Consider the following 24,757-nt stretch of genomic DNA (forward strand, 5'->3'; position numbering starts at 1 on the left):
TTAAATAGTTACGAATACGCTGTGGCGTTTCTATTTTGTTTATATCAAACTGTAATTAATTAAGTCCGCAGCAAGCAATCTGGTGATTAACTTCATGAGCATCTATCTCCACTTTTTAAGATCCCTTGATGCATTCCTAAGACAGCATGGTATTTAAATTAACACAGATAAAGACGTCTTCGTGAACGTTTCGACTAAAGGCCAGCACATAACCAGTCAGAGCGTTTGACACCAATCGACCACTGAAAAAAATGACTGAATTTCACCAAAAACGCTTTTACCAAAGGTTTAACGGAACATTGGTCAAGGAGAAGGAGGTAACTGTTCGCATTATTCCTTTCTACCTTAACTTGAAGTACAATGTAAACCTCTCAAATCCGACTGAAGGGGATCAATGTTCACATGCAAAGTCCTCTTCAATTGTTGTTGGGTTTTTTTGTGTTGTTTCTCTTTTGTTCTTTTTTGGGTTTTTTTTATTTTTTTTTATTTGTTTAGTGTTTTTTTTTTGTTCTGTTTAGTTGTGTGTTTGGAGGAGTTTGGTTTTTGTTGTTTTCTTGGGTTTGTTTTTTGTTTGTTTGTTTTTTTATTTTGGTGTGTGTGTGTGTGTGTGTGTGTGTGTGTGTGTGTGTGTGTGTGTGTTGGGTTTTTTCTAAAATTGCTGCTGTCATTGTACATTTCCAGTTGTTGGTGCTGCAAGACTGTGTTTACCCTGGTCTGTAGTTCCCATCAGGAGAGTTGACAGACAGAGTAAACACAATGTATCGATTTCAGCTTTCGTCACATCATATCTTATGCTTTCCTTTGTCTCTGCCATGGCTTAGTAAATTCAACCCGACGTTCTCATTACCTCCGTCCTCCATGTGCTAATTCAAACGCATGCATACAGACACTGATTTAGAAACTACTTGCAACCGTTATATGTTGATGTGTGTGAATGTAGTTGGATGCTGGGTCATTTCTTCAGATACTTCAGTAAATGAATTGATTATGCCATTGTAGCATCCAGGTGTTGATGAACTTCTCAGGATTATAATGTTGTCTAAAACAGGTATATTCTTCCATAATAAAATCGTTCGCATATACAGTCAATGAATAAATCACCGAAACAACTCGATGTTCCCATTTACTTTCTTAATGGAAGGGACATTGTCTTTAATCACACAGTAACATGAAACATAACCTACATAAGTGCATTTTATACATAAGAAAATAACTGAATTAGTCCAGAGCCTCTGATGTGCAAAACGTATAAAGTAAAGCAAGTTTCATACAAAAGGATATATTAAGTCATGACACAGCGTGTGAAATAAGAATGCAAGTTCTTTTGTTGGTAAAATATAATCTGTTTACCGCCTTCAGTTTACAGAGCTTGGTCGGTGCAACACATTCACATTCTAAATACACACAGAAAGGCAATAAAAGCAAGCGGTGATAAAAACAAAAAAAATCAAGAACATGAACAAAATTGCTTAGAATATATGTTTGGTTTGCACTCAATCAACAATGAGATATGTTACAAAAATAAGCTATGAACAGTCCCCAATACGTGGATATCCACAGGAGACAACTGGGTCCTGGTTTTGGAGATTCACGCCACCAACTACTAAAATTAGGACCAATAAGATCTTCAGATAATGCGCTATACGAGATCTGCATCTTCCATGATACAGCCTCTAATAATTCCGGATTTGTCCTTCAGTCTCTGGAGAAGGTATAGGTATGCTACCCTCAACTCAGATTTGGTTGTTGGCACACCCTTTGTTCTGAATGACATCATACAGTGACGTCTCACTCTCCCCGGTCACTTCATTCAGTCCACTGTAGTCTTGTTCATTCTTCCCACTCGTGTTCGCATGAGCAGTCATCTCTCCAGTGTCTTTATTTCGTACATCTGTGCCTGGTGAGGGTACCCATTTCAGTCTGAAACAGAAATTCAATAGAAACAGGACAGGTGGCACTTATAACAATATATAGCCTATCTTGAGTTGTATACTCCACAGGGAGCTGGACATTGAAATTGGGTGCACATCGATCCATTGATATGGATGTTTCTGCTGTGCATGTTTACTTTAAAGGTACTTCAATGTGTTTTTTTCTTTTGAGTTTAAACATTTTCAGTGCTTATTCCAGTAACCGCAAGACTATTGTAGGACTACAACATGGCAAGACTAAGACTTCATAACTGTTATGAAACACGTTTTGAAAAGTTACCTTCCATATGTGGCCAACTCTCAGATATGGTCAACCTATTTCAAAAGTTACCTTCCAAATTTCAGCAGACACATCATGAACCCACCAACCAGCAACAGCATTACAACAAGTACTACAGCTCCTCCAATGACGCCGCTTGTAACAGGAGACACTGAATCGGATTCATATGTTCATTTTTTCTTGTATCAGAAAATCACATATGTGTATGTGTACATATTTCAATGTATCTTAGAGAGATACGTCCATGTTTTCATATTCTTGACAGGTAATAAATTACAATATTAATACCTATCTTTTAAAGACTGATAAAAACAAAACATAAATGCTATTCGAACCTCTAACGTCCACATCACATCGATGACCAGTGAAGCCGTCCAGACATTTTCCGGAACAATGACCATCCCCAGCATTACATGTGACATCACAGTGTCCACAACGAGTACAGTCAGGCCAAAATGTTCCAGGTTTGCACCCTGAAGGTTCAAGTATTAAATGATAACATATTATTGAGATGCGAAGTGAAATATGTTTGAGTTATGACACATCTAAAAAAAAAAGTCTTTGTAGCTCTTCAGTTGAATTCGCAATAATATACAGCAATATGCCTCATGAAACCCAGATCTCACACAACGGGGCAGCACTTCCAGCGGATATGGTTCAATAACGAAAACTCTCGGAGGGACAATAATTTTATAGCTTTTCAACCCCCGTCTAGATCACCACCACAAACAATCTCTGTGAATTGTTATATACAACCACATTTAGGAGAAACAACTATGTTCTTCAAAAGTTATCATGATGTCGATTTATCCTAGAAAACCAATGAATAAATGAGTAATAATAGTATAAAACAATACTTCATAGATGCATGAAAATTCTAATTGGCAGGCAACCAACACAAGACGATGTCATGTTAGCTAGTAGCAAGATCATTTTATATTGCAATAATTTCCAGTAAAAAGGATTTTTGCATGTTGTTGATGGCCTGAAGGCAAGACAAATCTAAAAATATTGTGGGTTTTTTATATTTAGACTGTTTATTGATATCAGACAAGAAAAGTTGCTTCGGCTCCATAAATAGAACTGTTCTTTTGCAATCTTGAAGAAATTGTTCTGGACCCAATGACAGTGGCACAAGCAACTGCTCCACCGTCTTTAGATCCACCCTTGAACATAGATCTGCAAGTACCAAAAGTGTGTCTTAACTGATTAAGTATAGTGTATTCTTGTTAGTAGATTAGTTCGTTCGTTGTAGATTTCATACATTTGGTTAATGTGGGATCCGCGTGCGGTCTCACCATTTACCAAGGAAGAGAAGAAGGGCAGAAAAGAGATTTTCTCAATTTCAATATTTGCTGCAGAAACAAAAGGTTTAATTCGTAGTGCAAGACTTGGAATAAAGGCGGAGTTTTTGTTATGAGATCCTCATGGATGGGATTAGTACTCAGTTTACTAAGCTGGATGAATCAATTCAGCTTCAGCAGCTGCATATGATACTCAGTTAAATCAGTAAATAGAAATGGATCGATCACAGATCCTTGTAACATCACATGTAACACCACAATCTGGCATCTGACAGACACTGGTGAACAACTTAGTTTGAAATATGTTTGAAACCACGTGATACCTACAGCTGTATACACCCTTATATTTCTAATTCTACGAATGTAATTAAAATGCAAATATGTGGCATCATTACTCTGAGAACAGTCTGCTCCAATCCATCCTTCCTGACAACCGACAGCGCAGGCTCCGGTCACATGGTCGCAGGAGACAGGTGCAGTTCCACAGTGACGTGAATCACAAGACTTGCTGCAGTTAGAACCGTACCTTCCCGTCTGACATGCTTCACGCAAAGGAAGGGGAGGATTGGTCAACCAACAATTACATCTTTGTGTCGCAAGGTTAAAATGTTTTACAACAAGGCTTTTTTCGATCCACATTCAAGCAATGAGGTACAAGAACTAAGTAACTGAACTATACTACATAAAAATTGGGGAACGTCATTTTTATTTTAAAATTTAAAAAAAAGATTGGAGATATATCGATGTCAAGCAATGTTGAAATGATACTAATGAATGTTGTGAGAGTGCATCGCCAGTCCTCATGACCACAGGTGTTTGTACAGTAATTGTTCTTAGAAACTGGTTGGTGTTTGACGTGAGATTTGCATGTGTACGATTTTCATTTTCAGACAAAAAACGGCTTGAAACAAACAGTAGCAACTGTGTGATGCAATATGATAGTTGATCAAAATTAATATTTTGCAGTAGTTCTGTTGAAAACCATCAAAATCAAGAATGACCCCTATGCCCACGTATGGGGCTTCTGCCTTGTGCACTTGAATAACATCCGTTGTGCTTAGGGGTGGTGGTCAAAAAGGAAATGGTAATATGTAAATAAAATGTCTGTCTTGCAAAACTTCATATCTGAAGTGAAAGTTCAGTTTCCACTTTTTAGTTTAGTCACTCCGTGCAAATCTACTTCCCAGTATCTTCTCTTGCAACAGCATTTCAACTGGGTTTACATATACATATTATCGGCCATTCAGATATGTATCTTACATAACAAAAGAAGTATGTGAACTATGAAAACATTTCTCAACACTAGTCTCACGTATACTGCAGTCATCATTCTGCCAGCCTTCCCGGCATCCATCTGGACATGATCCGGTAACGTCACACACAGATGATCGTGTTTTACAGTTGCGGGAACTGCAGAACTCTGTACATCTTTGTCCATACGTTCCAGAGGGGCAAATGACTGGCAGCGTGAAAAGCGAACATCTAAATGTAGTTTCGTTTAAATTTTTACCCTCAAAGAATCATTACAACCATTGCAATACACTTCATCAAATACAATTTACCGTTCAATTTGGCGTTATCAGATAGGATAGTTTTCTTGAAAAAATATAAGGGTGTGTTATTGCAAATCTATTTCAATTCTTTTTCTAAATATGTTTGGGGAGTCATTATTCTCGAGAGGATTTCACCTGTCAAATGTGTCGTTTCTGCGGCACAAGTGGCATTAATAACACCAACTGATTTTGGCAAGTGCAGTAGGTTCATGTTGTGGTGAACACTGAATATGGATTTGCTTGTGTTTGTGACATATACGTTTAGGAATCTAAAGTTTCCAATATCACTGATTGGAACCTATCAATACTGACAGCAGGAACGCCGCACCTGTATCACATCTCTGTCCCTGCCACCCTGGTCTACAGTCTCCAGGGCACAATCCAGTCAAGCGATCACAGGTTGAATCAAGGCAGTGACAGAACTTATCACAGTTCACACCGTAGACACCTGGGCTGCAGGCTGGTACATTATCAAGACAGTATAAGTGCATTTGACATGTGGAAATGCAGTTGACATGTGTTACGATTAGGTTCACCTTTGTGTATAGAAATGTGTGTTGTTTTTTAACTAATCCAGACTTTTGTTTGGTCTGTGATATCATCCGGCAGTTCAGCACGTTACGTATACAAATCTAAAGTCTCCGGTATCACTGAATGGAACCTATTAATACTGACAGTAGGTAAGCCTCACCTATATCACATCTCTGCCCGTGCCACCCGGGTTTACAGTCTCCAGGGCACAATCCAGTCAAGCGATCACAGGTTGAATCAAGGCAGTGACAGAACTTATCACAGTTCACACCGTAGACACCTGGGCTGCAGACTGGTGCATTAGCAAGACAGTATAAGTGCATATGACTGTATTCGAAGACGGAAATGTAGGTGACATGTGTTAAGACTGGATTTACCTTTGTGTATAGAAATGTGTGTTGTTGTTTTTTAACTAATCCAGACTTATCTTTGGTCTGTGATATAATCCGGCATTTCAGCATGGTTCTCCCATGTCCCAGCCGGCACATACTTACATTGTATCCTTCATATCGAAACTAGGCCGATTATCAACATTTAAGGTATTTATGCGTCTTTAGATGTGATGCTGCAATGGGATCGAACCCATGGCATTTCATCCTTTCGTCCAACAGTCGACCCACTACACCACAGTGGCGGTTTTAGAGGCGTAATTCCGGTGTACGATGTATAGCCTAGGTATAATGGGGCAGTGAGTACAATCGTTCACAACGACAAAGGTTACATCCAGGTTCCGTAAATGCAGGTTCTGTACTCAGCTGTAACACCAACAGCGCCATATCAATTCACCTCGGTCTCGGCCATTTAGTTTGGTATTTGACAAACATTTTTGGTGATAGACACCGAGTGTACTTCAGGGTTGTGGGACGTGGGGGTTCAAACACATTGTGTCTTTTTACAATAAAATACGCTTAGCATAGATGCCAGAGAAACTTCGAGATCTTTAGCGTTGTTTGAGTCTAATCTGTTACTAAATGGGTCACACGATGTACATCGTCCTGTTGTGATTTTTTATTGCAGTATCAGAACATGACTTTTGAGTTCCATAACAAATATCAAAATAGTTTCGAGATTGATAATTATATGTACAACATTATACATAGGCAAAGGAAGATTGTTTCCATGTGTCGCTGTTTTGTAGCATAAATGTTAACAATGTATGGTCTGTGCAACATTAGATTTTTCAAGGCGAAAACACATCAGTTCCAGAGGATATTAACCAGTCTCGATTATTCGTCGAAACAGACATTGGGCGTAAAATGCAACACTGATAATATCATAATCAGATCACTGAAGATCAGTATCGACATAAGATATTCGCGGAAGAGGTTGAACATGCCCTGCCATTGGTAAGCATTACTCAAAACGTATCTGAAACATCTGACCAACAAAGCCGTGAAACAACTGATTGAATATATCAGCAATACTTGCATAACTGTACTGTTTCTTTATTTACTTGCTTCTTTAACTTGGTATTACATAAAATCTCTTATAGTTACTTATTGTTGTCAGAAACGTGACCAAGCGTATGATTCAATATTTAGATGGCGTGTTTAAATAGACAGACGCGGCGAGATCAACAACTGATCCAGTTAAGTTTAACTAAATAGTAAAGCCAAACGTCGGTTCATATCAATTTCAAACAAAAGACATATTTGGAATTCAGAACCATAAAGTATACAAAAAAGACAGTTGTACTTTGGTGAATTCTGTTGCATGATACACCTTGCGAAGTGGGAGTCTAGCAGCCTGGTTTCCACGATCATCAAGTGTGCCGGAGGCCCTCTTGTTGATCTATTATCGCCATACCAAATGCCATTAAATACACCCAAATATGTTGAGAGTTTGTTTATGAATCTATATTCAGCGGTTCAAAAGCATGTGTCCAGTTATTAGACACTTTGTCGTACTAGCTTTTTGTTATTAACACAGTGGGGTTTTTAGCGAGAGAATGAAAAAGTAGAGAAATCACGAAACATGCAAGTTGAATGCAACAAAAGTTTCAAAAACCCAGTTCATTCTTTCAACACTGTCACTATCCTAAGACATGGTTGCTAAAGTTTGACGATGTCTCTAGAACGGAACTTATAACGATGTTGCAGTTAAAGGAAAATACACCACCAGTGTGCCACAGGACACGTATGGGCAATTACTTCTAAATACAATAAATGACGTACCATAAATCTCCACCTCACAGATATTGAGTGCATCAGCGTATCCAGGTCCTGTCCCCGGGTTCCTGATGGTGACGTATCTGCCGGTACCGTTACACGTCACGTCAACTGGGTTGGTGGGTGTACCCGGGAGGGTGGAGCAGATGCTGGAGGGGTCGTTGTTCAGGTAGATGTTGGAGTTGGCATTTCTCCAGTAGTCTTTAGTAAAAGAGTGTTTCAAACTCGATTACACAATAATACTGTGTCAGTATAGTTGCTGTTAACTCATATATCTGATCACCAAACTATGTTCATGCAATGACATAATTGAGATGATCCAATTAAGAAAGTATGCTTTTGAGTAGAATTTTACATTAATGACTTAAAACAAACAAACTTAAAACAATTGTAAATAAACAGCACAATGACACTTAGGAATCTTGTGGATATATACGCACGACATCCCGAGTTGATTTGTGATTCGTTCAGATATATTCTGTACCTTAAAGTAAACGCCCTAAACCTTAAAGTTTTTATAACGTTAATCACCGTCCGTAGATGTATGGTAGCTGGTTGATATCGTGACCTATTACGTACACATAAACCCATTTACAGGGTACAGAGACAAACTGTGAGTTTGTGGTAACCATCAAATAATGTTGTCTGAATAGAATCATTGATACGTCACACAAAACAAAACACAGTAAATGTGTGTTATCTGAAAAGCAGCAGCAAGTCTTGGCGAGCTAAATGCATTTTGTCACATCCTATTACAGCATAGTTACCATCCAAACTACACTCGCGTGATAACCTGTACAAATTTACTTCCATACTTTGGTAAACATGATCAATATTACCGACTGTAAATAGGCCAACAATAAGAGTCACTACTGCTGTTTTTCAAATTTTCTTGCACCAAGAGCCTGGGCATTTTTCAGTTGCAAATCGATTATAATCGATTATAGCATTAATAGAATCTCTGTAAACAAGTATAGATATTATTCGTTGACGAATATCACTATTAGGTGATAGTGATGCAATGCTATTGCTGTACACTGATTCATCATATACGTTTAATGATAATAATCCTCGTACGCGTCAGACAGCAATTCCTGCCTATTGCACAGTTCTGAGTGTCGTTCTCTGTGGTCTGTCACACATTTGTTGTATAGAAACATTAGCTGGATTTTCCTATGAAAAACCTATAAAGCTGAGTCATTGATGTGGAGTGTTAACATATATTGATAAAAGTGTTATGTGCACATTATTTGGTAGTCTTTGGTAAGAATCAATATGGTGTTGATTTGTGTAAATTGTAATTTGTTTATATATTTTTATATATCGAAATGCATAACTCGAATTCTGGAATAAGTCTAAGGTGGGTCAACGGTGATTCATTACAATCTAAGATGGTATTAAGACGAGTATAATCGCATCGTTCTCTATATGATCACTGTGCATGGATACCTACATTCATGCCTACTGTAGATCATGATGTCATACAGCTGGAAGTCCCTGCCCAGATCCACTGTCCAGTCTGACGGAGATCTGTCAGCGTGGAAACAGGTTCTGTCCTCACCATGTACGTCATCGTCTCCATCCACTGCCTTTGACGGGTACCAGTCGCTCATAAAGCCAGATGTTGTTGATGCCGGTTTGTTCAGTGCAATGTTTTCTGTTAAGTACAATACTAATGTCACTTCACTGTCTCAATCTATAGCCTGACGGGTAGCAAGATGCTGTTGACGCTGTCTTCTTTTGTGCCCTCACTAAAGTCCATACATATCCCAATGAGCGCTAATGGTGAAAATGGTAAAAGGTTACGGTTACATGCATGGTGAGTCTAGGCATGGAGAGATCCTAATTAATATCTTATGTCAGTCGCAATCCAACAGCCTATCAAATAGTTTATAAGGTGTTAAGGGATCGTTCATAAGGATTTGTAACAATAGCTTCTTTTCACACCGACCAAAGCAGAATATTAAACACCGCCACGTGAAAGCATTAAATGTATATGGAACTCACGTTTCTGGCAAAACCCTCCTTCCTTTATCCATCCCGGATCACAAGGACCAGAACAGGTACCTGTTGTAACGTCACATGATGTCCAGCAGTGACAGGAGTAGCTACAGGAGTCTCCAAACCTTCCTGGTTGACAGGAACCTAGGAGATACAGAAATGTGTGATTCAATGACCAGGTTCTTGTCTATGACGACTCGGGAGTCTCCAATCGCCATTTACGACAAGCATGGGTTACTGAAGACCAATTCTAACCCGGATCTTTAAGGGTATAAACTAGACTGAGTGAAAGAGTGAGTTAACCATTTATATCTTGTGTGCAGTATTGCACACTATATTCTATATTAAGTTATATAAATTAAAATAATTAACAGAAAATCACAAAAGAATGCCAACCAATGATGTTTGCAGTTGTAGGCAATTGCGCCATGGAGTATTTCAAGCCTTATCATTTGCGTCATTCTGCATGGATCGTAGAACTGCACTGTAAGGGTATAATCACGCTTAGCCTGGGGTGACAAAGTGGGGATAAGATGTGCAAGGAAAATGGATAGTAGGGCTCTGGAGTAGAAATGACTGAATCCAGATACAAGACAGAACCCGGGATAAGCATTCCAGAAAGGGTGGTTTGGCATCCCGGGAGTGAGATGACAAGGCTAGGGCAGATTTGATACATCCCTGGAGAAATGGTGATAGAATATGACAAGACTAGACTAATAGACTATGCATGGCCAAACTCGGTGTTTGGGAAATACGGGGTTACTTTAGAAGGGATAACAGTGCCGGGTGGTACGAACCCTCCGAGTAGGGCTGTGAGCAGTCGGGAAGAAAATGTCTCGTTGTAATAACCAAGTTGATCTACTCACCTGATGCCAACTGTATCCATCGAAGTAAAACCACTACAACGAATATCCTGACACCCGCCATGGTGAGCAACTAGGAAGTGAAAAAAACCACACTGTATTAAGGTTCACGCCTACTGTATGTGCAACTCCACGCGTCATCTTTTTGTCATAATTGACGGTCATAGTCAGTAGCGACGCTGAGTATAGAAACCAGATTTTCACACACGTTTCACATTCAGTGAGATTGTGTGTGAATAATTTTCAAATTTGTTTCAAAAGAACTTCTTGAGATCACATGTATATCAATCTAAGGGTAAAATCTGGAACAGTTGAGTCAATTGTAAACAACTTGCACCCACTACATTCTCGTCCTAAGTATGCATGTTACTCGTTACCCGTTGTACGATCGACATGGCAGTTGTAGCAGTGTTGCTTCCATCTTGATCAGGTGAGGTCAGACCTGAAGACTTCAGTCACTGCTTCTGCTATGTGTGGTGATATCGTTTTCTGTATTTGACAGTCTGCCAATTCCAGACTGAGCGTTTTCTTGTGATTGGTGATACGAAATAATAGGTGCGCGGAGGGCGAGCTGGCTAAAGCGCCAGACTAGTGATTCAGCGAGGTTCAGGTGTCGAGATCGACCCCACCTGTGACCGGGTGTAACAGGCTTGGGGTCAAGTTTGTGTGCAGACTCTTTCCGTGTTGTCACAACCCCTAGCGTAGAGTACGCAACCCTGTGCAGTGAAAAGAACCCACGAATCCGTCGTGATATATGACCAGATGATGGCCACGTGAATACGTGCAAACACCTAGCTGGGGCTACAGCAACGCGCAGTAAATTTGCTGTGACTATGTGTCCAAGTCCACCCAGCTGTAAATGGGTAATTCGATAAATTAAACGGACGGGCGGACGGACGGACGGACAGACGAGGCGTCCACTAAATCCCGCCGCATTACATGCTAGGGGGATAACAAAAGTATGTAACGACGACAGAAAGCGCATTTCTATGCCTTTATCACCTTCGATTCAAAGGCATTCGGGACATTTATTCAGCGTGTTCGTCATGGGAGAGACTGAAATATCAAAACACATCACAATTGAATTCTGGACTCACAAAAGTCCAGAAACTCTCCGCACTGTGGTCACTCTCTCACAAGAGATTTGGCCTAAACAAACATGCAGCTGTTATGTATATGTGCTAAGGATGAAAAAAATGAAAAATATTTTTTCGAAAACACAAAATTTACACTCCCTCGCCCATGGGCGAGAATGTTTCATTTCGTCCCGAATAAATGTTTTGGAAGTTGTAAATGAAAGAAAAAATCTTAATAAGTATCCTGACACAAATTTTAGCTCGTTGTGACTTGACTCCGCTAACCGACAGCGATTTTAAAAAATCTCGCCCATGAGCGAAAAACATATTGGCCCATGGATGAGAATATTTACTTCCACTGAAAATATATGTTTTCCCATGTTTTGCAGTTTTTAAATAAATGAAAATATATTTATTAGTGTCGTGACACGAAATTCAGCTTATTTTGACTTAATTTTGCTAATTTAGAGCGATTTTAAAAATATCATTAAAAAAACATTTTGCCTATGGGTAAGAATATTACTTCAAAATACATCTTTTCCATTGTTTTTGGAGGATTAAATGAATGAAACTGCTTTTATGAGTATCATGACACAAACGTCAACTCATTTTGACTTAAATTTAATAAATTTGCGAATTCAGCGCGATTTTTTAAAAATATGCCAGAATAATTACTTTTACTTCAAAATACATCTTTTCCTGTGTTTTTGAGGTTGTAAATGAATGAAGATATATTTATATGAATTAATGAATTTCGAATTAATTCTGCTAATTTAGAGCGATTTTTAAAAAATCTCGCCATGGGCGAAAAACATTTGACCCATGGGCGAAAATATTTCCTTTTACTCAAAATACATCTTTTCCAATGTTTTTGGAGGATGTACATGAATGAAACTGCTTTTATGAGTATCATGACACAAAATTCAACTGATTTTGACTTAAATTTGCGAATATTTTTTTTAAATGTGCCAGAATAATTACTTTTACTTCAAAATACATCTTTTCCTGTGTTTTTCATGTTGTAAATGAATGAAGATATATTTATAAGTATCATGGCACAAAATTCAACTTAACATTTTGACCTAATTCCGCTAATTTCTAACAAGTACAAGAATCTGCACTTCCACTCAAAATTCATAGGGGTTTTTTTTATTGTCTTTGAGGTTGTAAATGAATTGAAAATGTGTTTATAAGTATCATGACAAAAAATATGAACTCATTCCGGTCTTAATTCGACTGGCACCCGTGAACGGCCACCTCCTCGTGGTGGGTGCTGGGTAACGCCAAGAGCCGTTCCAATCCCCGTGTGGACCCGGGTCAACTAGGTCCATAACACCCCATTGCTGGTCGCAATTGGGCAATCTGTTTGCCGTGGGTTGCGTCCCGTGTCGGTGGAGGACGGTAGTCTGGTGGTTAAGGGCAATAGGCGCCTGAATCGTGTTCCTGTTGCCCAACATACCACTTCGGCCCTTACTTCACCTAGACGGGTGGTAGAATCGGCCCGATTCTATCAATCGGCTGGTCACGCCAAGCCCTGTGTATGGACTTGTAAGTCATTACACAAATGTAATTTGAAAAAGTTTACTTTTGGATTTGGCACATTTGTTTATATCAAATGTCAACGACCTTTCAATATGATGTTTTGAACTTTGCCTAGAGTCTTATGCCCAGAAGGCGGTGGCTCATGGGCCAATCTGGTAGAATTGATAATCTTTTAATGTTTCTGCTGGAGTATATCATCCGGGTATCCTTGGTGCTCCAAGTTGGAGACCCACTTGTATTTAGCATTGTCCTTGTGATACTCCGTGGTGGTTGGGGAGCTCGGATGATGAACCATATAACCACCAAACATGGAATACCAAACCCCTTCCAAAAAAACAAAACGTCCACTGGATAATGAAGATGAGCAAAGACCATTAAAATCTGTAGAACATTGGCCACGATTTTTAGTGCTTGAGACAGTTGACAAAGCACCTATCAAACTTAACCCTTTTGCCATATCTAAGGGTATTCAAGGCATAGCTGGTGAAGTTAAATACGTCCGAAGATTACGATCAGGTTCTTTGCTGATAGAATGCAACAGGAAGCAGCAATCTACCAACCGTATATCAACAGTTTCATTTGTCGGCGTTCGTGTTTTAGTTACAGCACATAGAACGCTCAATACCAGTAAAGGAATTGTACGAGACAGGGATCAGTTGTTTGCTGATATGACGGAAGCTGACATAGTGTTTAAGATGAGAAATCAAGACGTTATGTTTGTTAAACGGTTCTCAACTCGAAAAAACTCACAAACACAACCAACCAACATGTACCTTTTTTTCATTTTCAACGCCGACTGCTCCGACATCAGTCAAAGTAGGTTACAGCAATGTCAAAGTTGACACCTTTATTCCAAACCCATTAAGGTGTTTCAAATGTCAAAGATTTGGCCATGGCGTCAATACATGCACAAGATCTGTCGCATGTGCTCATTGAACAAACTCAGTGAACAAACTCATACAACGGAAGACTGTGACAATGATGCAAAAAATGTACCAACTGTTCAAGGAGTCACCCATCATACTCTAAAGACTGTCCTGTCTGAAAACACCACATGAAAATAAATAGAATTAAATTTTCAAGAAACATCAGTTTTTCTGAAGCAAAGAAACTTGTTCAGTCTGAGGAAGGCACGGAAACTTATGCGTCTGTCCTCCAGACAACCCCTGAAATAACAACCAAAGTCACAACTTTATCTGTTGACTGCCAGACAGACTTGACGTGGTTGAACTCTGAAGCGCCTCAAATATATTCAAATGAACAGTCAACTCAAACATCTGATTCACGCTCTGACATACAGACTCTTTCTCAAGGTCAATCATCATCTCTCACTCAGAAGAAGTCTCAAGCACAAAAACCACAAATATCTCAAAGAAATGTGAAACAAAGCAAATCAAGAATTGAATCTTCGAAAGGACAAAGTGATAGGATTTCAAAGGGGTCAGATAATTCGATCCAACTATTTAATAGGTTTGGATCTCTTGAAAGAATGGATGTGGCTGAAACCATCCAGCCACGGGCGCAAAGCGTATCGCCCTCTAAAAAGGTACGGGGTAGATCCCCAGTCATACCTCCCAAAAGATAGATTCTCCAAACAACATTATACAGTGGAATTGCCGAGGACTGAAGGCCAACTTTAACGACTTACTGCTATTGGTCGAGGACATTCGTCCATCAGCATTCTGTCTTCAAGAAACATATTTAAAGCAGACAGATAATTTCAGCCTGCGCCACTTCAATGCAAATCATTCTTTTTCTCCTCCGGGTGATAGGGCCACGGGAGGATCATCCATCCTTGTGAGACATAATGTACTCCAAAGCCCTGTTATCCTTAAAACTAATCTTCAAGCTGTTGCAGTACGACTTACTTTGCATGTTACTTTTACTCTCTGCTCGCTAATATATTCCACCATCTTCAGCTCTTCAGCAGGCTGATAGCAAACCCTTTACAATCAACTCCCGAAAACCTGTATTATTATGGGTGATTGTAATGGCCACAACCCACTCTGGGGTGGTACAACTGTTAATACTAAAGGGAAAGTACTGGAGGAGTTTATTACAAACAATGATTTATGCATATATAATGATTGTTCATATACATATTTACACCCTGGCACAGGAACTTATTCAGCTCTTGATTTGTCACTTACTAATTCTGGTCTATTGAGTGAGTTTGAATGGTCAGTCCACGACGACCTTTGTTGAAGTGACCATTTCCCAACAATCTTAAAACCCCTGAACCCATCTGATGTCCCTCCATCATTCCAGATGGAATTTTAAAAAGGCCAACTGGAGTTTATATGAAACTCTCTGCATTGACAAACTTAAACCTGAACTTTTCATTGATGTTCCTGATGCTATTAAATGTTTTTCTAATAATCTGAACGACATAGCTGATCAGTGTATCCCAAAGTCCTCAGTAATTCCGCACATACGAAAACCATGGTTTAATGTTGAATGCAAACAGGCTCGCAAAGCACGGAAAAAAGCTGAACATTATTTCCGTCGTCATCCTATGGTCCGTAACATGAACAAATATAAAATCTTAAACGCTAAAGCACGGCGTACTTTTAAACAAAATAAACGTCAGTCCTGGCAAAACTATGTATCTAAAATAAATTCACGCACGCCGATTTATAAAGTATTGAATATGATCCAGAAAATCAAAGGTAAGGGCTCTAGATCTAGCATTCACCATCTCAAAGATGGAGACCAGTTATTAACTAATACATCTGATATTGCTAATAAACTTGGTGAAACACTGGCACAACATTCTTCTTCCACAAATTATGTAACTGAGTTCCAAAGGTATCAACAACAGCAAGAAAAGAAATCTATAAATTTCACTTCAGATAACGGGGAAGATTATAACGAGGTATTTTCAATTCATGAACTCCATACTGCTCTTGACCAGGCCCACGATACTGCTACAGGAGCTGATAACATACGTTATCAACTTCTGAAGCACTTACCAGAATTTTGTTTAGAAACTCTTCTAAATATTTTTGATGATGTTTGGACGTCGGGGAAATTTCCGTCATCGTGGCGAGATGCTATAGTAGTCCCAATACCTAAACCTGGACGTGACCATACCGATCCTTCAAATTATCGCCCAAATTCTCTCACATGATAATCAATAGACTAGTTTGGTACTTAGAAACCAATAACCTCATAACAGATATTCAGTGTGGCTTTCGTAAAAACAGAAGTACCATTGATCACTTGGTGCATTTGGAGTCTTTTTGTCAAAAACGCTATAATTAATAAACAACATGCAGTGTCTATCTTTTTTGATTTAGAAAAAGCGTATGACACTACATGGAAATACGGCATTTTAAAAGATTTACATGACTTTGGATTGCGAGGCCGACTGCCTCTATTTATATCCAACTTTTCAAATGGCAGGCAATTTCAAGTCCGGGTGGGTTCTACCCTGTCTGATCATTATAATCAGGATCAAGGTGTTCCACAAGGGAGTATTTTGTCTGTTACTTTATTTAGCGTTCAAATCAACAGTTTATCCAAAGTTTTAAATGACTCGATTGACGGATCACTTTTTGTGGATGATTTTAATATCTCTTGTCGTGGTAAAAATATGCATACTATTGAGAGGCAACTGCAGTTGTGTTTAAACAAAATTAATAAATGATGTCTTGAGAACGGTTTCAGATTTTCTAAATCAAAAACTAATTGTATACATTTCTGTAGACGATATAAACCACATAAAGACCCTGAACTGTTTCTAAATGGCACTGCTATTAAAGTTGTAAAAGAGGCCAAGTTCTTGGGATTGATTTTTGACTCGCATTTAACGTTTCTCCCTCATATCAAATCCCTCAAAGCTAAATGCATGAAGGCACTTGTCCTTTTGAAAGTCATTTCTACTTGTAAGTGGGGAGGGGACCAAGCTACCCTCCTACAATTTTATCAATCATTGGTCCGTCCGTGATTACGGTTCCATCGTATACGGTTGGAGCTTGCAAAAGCAACCTTAAACTTCTTGATTCTGTACACCACCAAGGTTCAAGACTTTCTCTTGGGTCTTTCCGAACTTCACCTACTGACAGTCTTTACGTTGAAGCCGACGAACCATCTCTTACACAACGTCGTATAAAATTATTCTTACAATACATTACTAAATTATAGTAATTAGCGTTACCACTAATTATACCTGTTATAAATTCATTAACTGAGCATCACGTGAATGATGACAAATAACGTGTAGGTTTATACCAACAAACACGAATTACAACCTAGCGACACCAAGTGATTTTGACAGAATCGTCTATGAAAACAAGGGTTGTAACTAGAAAATTAGGCAAAGCAGCAGACAAAACTAAATGATAGTAGATTGTGAGAACATATGGCTTTCATTTTTCTCAACAGCTTTCGCAATTTCAGGTTTGTACAAACCTGTAAATGAAATAGTTTAACCCCTGAAATGTAGATGAATACTGAACAGACCCTCCTTTCTATACCCACTATTACTTCACGGAGACGCGTCGCCCTGATTGGTTGAAATCTCGTTTGCGGCTGAGAATTGTGCACTGTTGACAAAAAGGTCGATTTAAGGTAATTAAAGATCGAGATGAGCATTTATAACGATGTCAGCAACTGATTTTGCATTTGTACCCTATTAGAGTATATGTGACCTTTAAAACCTGTGATCTAACCATAGTTTTGTTTTGGAAGGGATGGCCGTGGTGTATCACTTATTCTTTTATTCATTCACAATCGTACTTATTTCTTTTATTTCTTTCATTCATTGACATATACTTCTTGCCATTGATTGATTGTTGATTGATTCGTTCATTCGTTGATTGATTGATTGTAAGATTTCGACTGATATAGTAAACTGTCAGAAGTACTGTTAAATGCAGCCGAAATTGCGATGGAAACAAACCAAGTCATTGTGTGTGTTGGAGCATGACGAGGCGCATGTTGATTAGTACAAATGGTAAAGAAAGCAAGCGAGTGACCTGTTCCTGTTGTAGATTCCTGGTCTGACAAATAGGAGAATACCCCATAAAACCTCGGTCGAAGGAAAACTGGGACGGGCCAATGGGGAATTACTAAAATTGAGACCACAATATTAAAACGAAACATGCTAAACTGGGTAGGTACACTTTCCAAGCGCAAGGTTTTGCCCACGATAGAATGTATTCAACAACGTAAACTTTGACTACATATCTTGTGTCACCTGGAAAGAAACACAGGTTTGGTGCTTTGTGTTTCCTTTGTAAGGGTTTTTACAAGGCCATTAGCTCACGACTGGTAATGCGTGACATCCTGGACAGAAGGTGACAGTATTTTCTTTCCTTAATTACCCAAACCATACAGTTTAAAGATCTCACAACACTGTTTATTAATGTGTCCCAGCATAGTCTTTATGTCACTGGAGTTTGGTCACTCTTGATTAGGGCTTTCAAAAATAACTTCAACTTCATAGATATAGCTTGAATTTCGTTATATTTATAGAATGCCTAAATTCAAAAGAATCTCAAGGCTTAGTATTCTATGTGTACTGCATATGTTTGCTAGAAGTAAAGCTCTGCGTTCAGGACCCGTGAGGATCTGGAGTAGAACAGGGTTTCAGCAACCCATGTTTGCCTTAAAAAGCGACCATGCTTGTCGTAGGAGACGTCTAACGGGATCGGGTGGTCAGGCTCGGTGACTTGGTTGACACATCCCATCGGTTCCCAATTGTGCAGATCGATGCTCCCGCAGTTGATCACTGGATTGTCTGGTCCAAACTCGATTATCTACAAACCGTCGCCATATAGCTGGAATATTGTTGAGTGCGACATAAAACTAAACTCCCTACATTAAACTGAAATTATTTCTCATTGTAATTTGATCTATTTTTATAAAACATGTTTGCAAAATCCTTTTAAAGAAAACAAGCAAATGAAAATATTTTCGTCCACGAGCGAGATTTGTCGAATGAAGACCGGAATGAGTTCATATTTTTTGTCATGATACTTATAAACACATTTTCATTTATTTACAACCTCCAAGCTAATAAAAAAAACTATGAATTTTGATTGGAAGTGCAGATTCTTGTACTTGTTAGAAATTAGCGGAATTAAGTCAAAATGAGTTGAATTTTGTGCCATGATACTTATATATATATCTTCATTCATTTACAACCTCAAAAACACAGGAAAAGATGTATTTTGAAGTAAAAGTAATTATTCTGGCAGATTTTTTTTTAAAAATATTCGCAAAATTAAGTCAAATCATGATACTCATAAAGGCAGTTTCATTCATTTGCAATCGCTCTAAATTAGCAGAATTAATTCAAAATGAGTTGAAATTTCTATCATGACACTCATAAATATACTTGCATTCATATCCAACCTGCAAAACATGAAAAACATGTATTTTGAGTGAAAGTAAATATTTTCGCCCATGGGCCAAGATGTTTTTAACCCATGGGCGAGACTTTTTAAAATCTCTCTTAGTTATCGGAATTAAGTCAAAATCAGTTGAAATTTCTGTCATGATACTCATAAATGTACTTGCATTCAATTACATCCCACAAAACATGTGAAAAGATATATATATTGAGTAAAAGGAAATATTCTCGCCCATGGGCCTAAATGTTTTTCGCCCATGGGTAAGATTTTGTTAAAGTCAAAATGAGTTTTGATGCCCAAATTTGTGTCATGATACTTATGGACATACTTTCATCCATTTACAACCTCCAAAACATGGGGGAAAATGTATTTTGAGTAAAAGGAAATATTCACACGCATGGGTCAAATGTTTTTCGCCCATGGGCGAGATTTTTTTAAATCGCTCTAAATCAGCAAAATTAAGTCAAAATAAGCTGAATTTCGTGTCACGACACTAATAAATACATTTTCATTTATTTAAAAACTGCAAAACATTGGAAAACATACATTTTCAGTGAAAGTAAATATTCTCGTCCATGGGCCAATATGTTTTTCACCCATGGGCGAGATTTTTTAAAATCGCTATCAGTTAGCGGAGTCAAGTCACAACGAGCTGAAATTTGTGTCAGGATACTTAATAACATTTTCCTTTCATTTACTACTTCCAAAACATTTATTCTGGACGAAATGAAACATTCTCGCACATGGGCGAGCGAGTTTAAATTTTGAGCTTTCGAAAAAAAGGTTTTTTTTCATTTTTTCATCCTTAGCACATACACATAACAGCTGCATGTTTATTTTGGCCAAATCCCTTGTGAGAGAGTGGCCACAGTGCGGAGAGTTTCTGGACTTTTGTGAGTCCAGAATTACATTGTGACGTGTTTCACTAAACGTGCATTTCTGTATGATAACAGTTTTCAGGTGTTTCGATGTTGCACTTCAGCTGTGGGCCAATTCACAGTAGACGAACCATTTCAAGTGCATCTGAAAAGATGCCATTGTTACATAGAAATCATAGTGAATTCATCATGCAACAACTGAAGTTCTTGCGTATCCTCGTTCAACGTGGCATTATTGCAACTTGACACATACTAAGGCTATTCAAAATAAGGGTGTTCAGAATTTCAGTGATCAGTGTTAGACATCTAGACTGATAATTGTTAGAAAGATACCCTAAACCCCACATTGAACTCTTCTTCGAAATTTTAACGAAACAAACTCCTTTGGCCAGAGAGTACATACCAGACATAATGTAAAAGGCTGATCAACAACGTTTTTTTACAAAGATAATTACACGACTGTCTTGTATACTCGTATATAGTATATGATCTATCTATCTATCTCTACTTATATGCTGTCTTTTGTTAATTCAAAACTACAACGATTCGTTAAACACAGGCTACCAAAGGGAATTAAAGACACTAAATTGCACAAGCCTCGGACCGGACTGTACCAAGCCCCTCTCACGTCCATTTTACTCATCCAACATATATTTGTACACATGTGACATTACTGAACAATCACAAACAACATTATGTGTGCAGCAGAGATAATTTTGTCGCGAGTAAATAATAGATTGAACCGAAAGAAAGAGGATGGAACCGATGTTAAACGTACATTGTGAATCACATTTTCATGTTTCCCAAATGGTTCATCGACTCTGTCTAAATCTGTAGAATAGCAATTTGTCATTGACACAAATCGAAACAGATGTATTTGAAGCAAACTTGAGTCGAAGAGTGTAGTAAATTAAATTTAAAGTAAATTTTCAACACTCAGCGCTGTCTCTTCGACACAAGTGTTTAGTTCGCCCTAACCCTATCTATCAAAAAAGACTTAAACGTCTTAAATATGTATCATGGATTTTGAAGTCTATATAATAGTATGTCTACCTAGATACTGCGTTATAATGTCACAGCACACTGCATTTGAAGATCATTAGTACATCAAAAAGTGAAGTAAATTGTATTGTGCATTCCTAGTATGGTCTACAACGGTTACACCCCACTGTGCCAATAAGGGATTAAGTTCAATGAAGTGTTAAATTGGCTTAAGGGTGATAAGAGGATTAGGGGCTAATTGGTAGTTGGTATTGTGGCCCAACCAGGAGGGGAATTCCATGCCTCCTGACAAGTGAGCTGCAGTTCACCTATCCAACAGCTGTGTTTGAATAAATAAGCAAACTTATGATTAGTGAACAGATGTCTGGCATTATTAGAAAGAATAGAAGAAGAAAGAAGAAAAAAGATGAAAGTATCGACAAGTGGAGACCAGACTCCAAACTCTGAAAACTGAACTGTTACCCCGTGCAAAGACTGTATACGGATATGCCGATGGTGTGACCGTTCTTACTGCCTTGTGAATGTATATGACTAATATTATGATGTTGATCTACATTTTGAAGAGTAATATTATGACTATATTGACGTAATATATGACGTAATATGACAAGAATGAATTATGTATATATGTGTGTGTGTATTTATAACAAAGCTGAAGAATGAAGACATTGCGAAATATATGTGTAATATGATGACATTATTGGTGTCTATATTGATGTAATATGGCAAGAATGAATTATGTATGTGTGTATTTATCAAAAAGCTGAAGAGTGAAGATTTCGTGTATGATTGATGATGTTGATATAACAATTAACATGTAACAAGAAGAATGGAAATGATGCAGAATAAACTGTTAAACAGTATCTTTGACTTTGAGTCATTATTCATTTCACCAAAGGTTGAAGTTGGGGGCCCCATGTTGGGCCCCAAGTGCCAAACCCTAATCCCCTTAATCTTAATTGGACTTAATCCTTTATTTTCCAAACGTTGGCACAGTGGGGGCACACCGTCTCCATCAAAAGTGTTTCGTCTGCGTTTGATTAGAGTTGGCCCGCGCGCCTTAGAAAGCTCCCAACAATGACATGTGTTTGTATTTAATGAACAGTATTATATCTGGTCTCCAGCTTATGGTGTGTTAAGCAAACACACTACAACTCCTGAATTGAATGACACGTTATTCAATACGTTTGTGTTGTCTATAAAGTTAGTAAATCAAGTGAAAAAAGCACTTTGTGACGGTCTTTTGTGCTATATTTCGGTCCGGTTTTTTTGTACAATCAACATTACATTATGTTGATCATTTTTAAGAGAGATAAGGATGTCAGGCAATCACATTATTTAAGGCAGGTCGCAACCTCCAACGAGGAAGTCTTCCTCATAGAAATGCTACATTTGAATGCTACATCACATGTTTGTGGCTGTCATGTCCCAAATGGAGCTAGTGGCTGTCGTCGAATTCAAGTCAATACCGCTGCCACAGAAAGTGGAACACGCCACTTTCTAATCCATTACACATTTTACTGCTCCTGTGTTACAAGAAAGAAACAAATATTGCACATAGAAATATACTGTCAGCAACCAATACAACTATATTTTCAGCGCGTCCACATTAGATACTTCTAGCCTCATTGAAGGACTTTTGTAAAACCGCTAATTCGTGCAATAGATTCGTGCACTGTCGGATGTAAAGTGACATTGTGACTTTCTCAGCTTTTGGCTTTTCAAAACAGTTCATTTTGTGTATTTGTAGAAGACTAATGTCTGATGCGATACTTGAGTTCCTGTTTGGTCAAATCATCTATTTGTTTGTAAAAGACTTTGCACCTTGTTTCAGGATTCTGAAGACTAATGCTGCCACTTTTGTAGCAAACAACATTTTTTTCACATTTACTTCGATCATTGTGTCAGTACTTGAGACTATAATCTCCTTGTATCAAGTATTTCTTCGAGTATTTCCTCATTCATTCGACTATATTCTCGTTCATTGAATTTTCTCTCAAACACATATCAATATTTTGAGCATTTCTTGGTTGCTTCAACTATTTTCTCACTACTTCAAGTTTATTTCAAAAACTTATCTGCAGTGCATGTGACAAACTTGAAGAAACGAAAAAATATCTGTAATAGCGAGACAATACTACCAAGCACTGGCAAAGTGATTACTTACTTTGTACTCTTTTGGAAAACGCCAAAAGTGCAAATCTTGTCATATGCAAAAAGAGATAAAGACAAATGTACTTTTTCTTCAAACCATTTTTTGACCCGTGAAGGTCCCGGGGTAGAATAGGCCTTCAGCAACCCATGCTTGCCATAAAAGGCGACTCAGCTTGTCGTAAGAGGCGACTAACGAAATCGGGTGGTCTATCTTGCTGACTTGGTTGACACGTGTCATCGGTTCCCAGTTGCGCAGATCGATGCTCATATTGTTGATCACTGGATTGTCTGGTCCAGACTCGACTATTTACAGACCGCCGCCATATAGCTGGAATAGTGCTGAGTGCGGCATAAAACTAAACTCACTCACTCACTCAAACCATTTTTTCGTGTACCTTTATAGCATACATCGAATAGACAGACTGCAGAACATCTACACCCATCTTGATGTGTTACCATATTTTTTGTGTTCTTCTTGTTGTATTATTGCCATCTATAGCTCTCGTGTTTCTTTTCACCTTCATGACAGTGAGATGAATGTTTCTTTGTTTACAATTTGTACATAGCTGGACACATAAACAGTAGTTTATACCAAAGCATTGTGCAAAACAACAAGCACTGGTTTTGAAAAAAAAGACTTAAAACAAGCAGAATTAACACAACGTATGTTCTCAAAAACTCACAGGATTCGCTGACATTTTTACACTGTCCGAGTTCCGTTCTGTCAAAATCTGTGATTGTCTTCTGGTATCCAACATTTCATCGTCCATGGGACATTTCTGTATAACGTGGTCAACACAGATGTACATACATATCTGTCTTCAAAGGTTCAGGGCAATTCGTCAAATCTGAAAGCAAATTTTATCTGAACTTGCTGAACTTTTCACTGGTAACATCTATGTGAAATTTAGGCAAAACATTTCCCAAGAAGTAGGCATCATCATGACAGAGCACCTTGAGTCATCACCTGGTGACCCACTTCTAATTTACCCAGCACTGGTATCTTCACACAATATGAAATCTGCCCCTGGCAATAGTCTGTACTGTATCTTGTTTGGTGCTGCCATTGTATGTTTAAAAGAAAGTTATATGCTTTGGTTTTACTCCTACACTTA

At 38.3% G+C, this 24,757-nt stretch overlaps 2 protein-coding genes across 2 annotated transcripts in view; both read right to left on the reverse strand.

The window, feature by feature from the left end:
- Positions 1-24,757, reverse strand: part of LOC137291286 (uncharacterized) — a 98,827-nt gene that overhangs the window by 38,765 nt on the left and 35,305 nt on the right. Inside the window, exons 5-6 of the mRNA XM_067822585.1 lie at positions 5,397-5,528; positions 3,911-4,057 (exon numbers count right to left, since the gene is read on the reverse strand). Coding sequence (XP_067678686.1) covers positions 3,911-4,057; positions 5,397-5,528 — 279 coding nt within the window. The remainder of the gene's footprint in view (positions 1-3,910; positions 4,058-5,396; positions 5,529-24,757) is intronic.
- On the reverse strand, positions 5,716-24,333 carry LOC137291072 (scavenger receptor class F member 1-like). The gene is made up of 6 exons (XM_067822350.1): positions 24,326-24,333; positions 10,635-10,704; positions 9,775-9,912; positions 9,221-9,424; positions 7,774-7,968; positions 5,716-5,891 (listed from the first exon to the last, which is right to left on the reverse strand). The coding sequence occupies exons 2-6, from the start codon at positions 10,693-10,695 to the stop codon at positions 5,716-5,718; spliced, it is 774 nt and encodes a 257-aa protein (XP_067678451.1). The 5' UTR covers positions 10,696-10,704; positions 24,326-24,333.

This window comes from Haliotis asinina, chromosome 7 (assembly GCF_037392515.1).
Source record: "Haliotis asinina isolate JCU_RB_2024 chromosome 7, JCU_Hal_asi_v2, whole genome shotgun sequence".
Lineage (NCBI taxonomy): Eukaryota > Metazoa > Mollusca > Gastropoda > Lepetellida > Haliotidae > Haliotis > Haliotis asinina.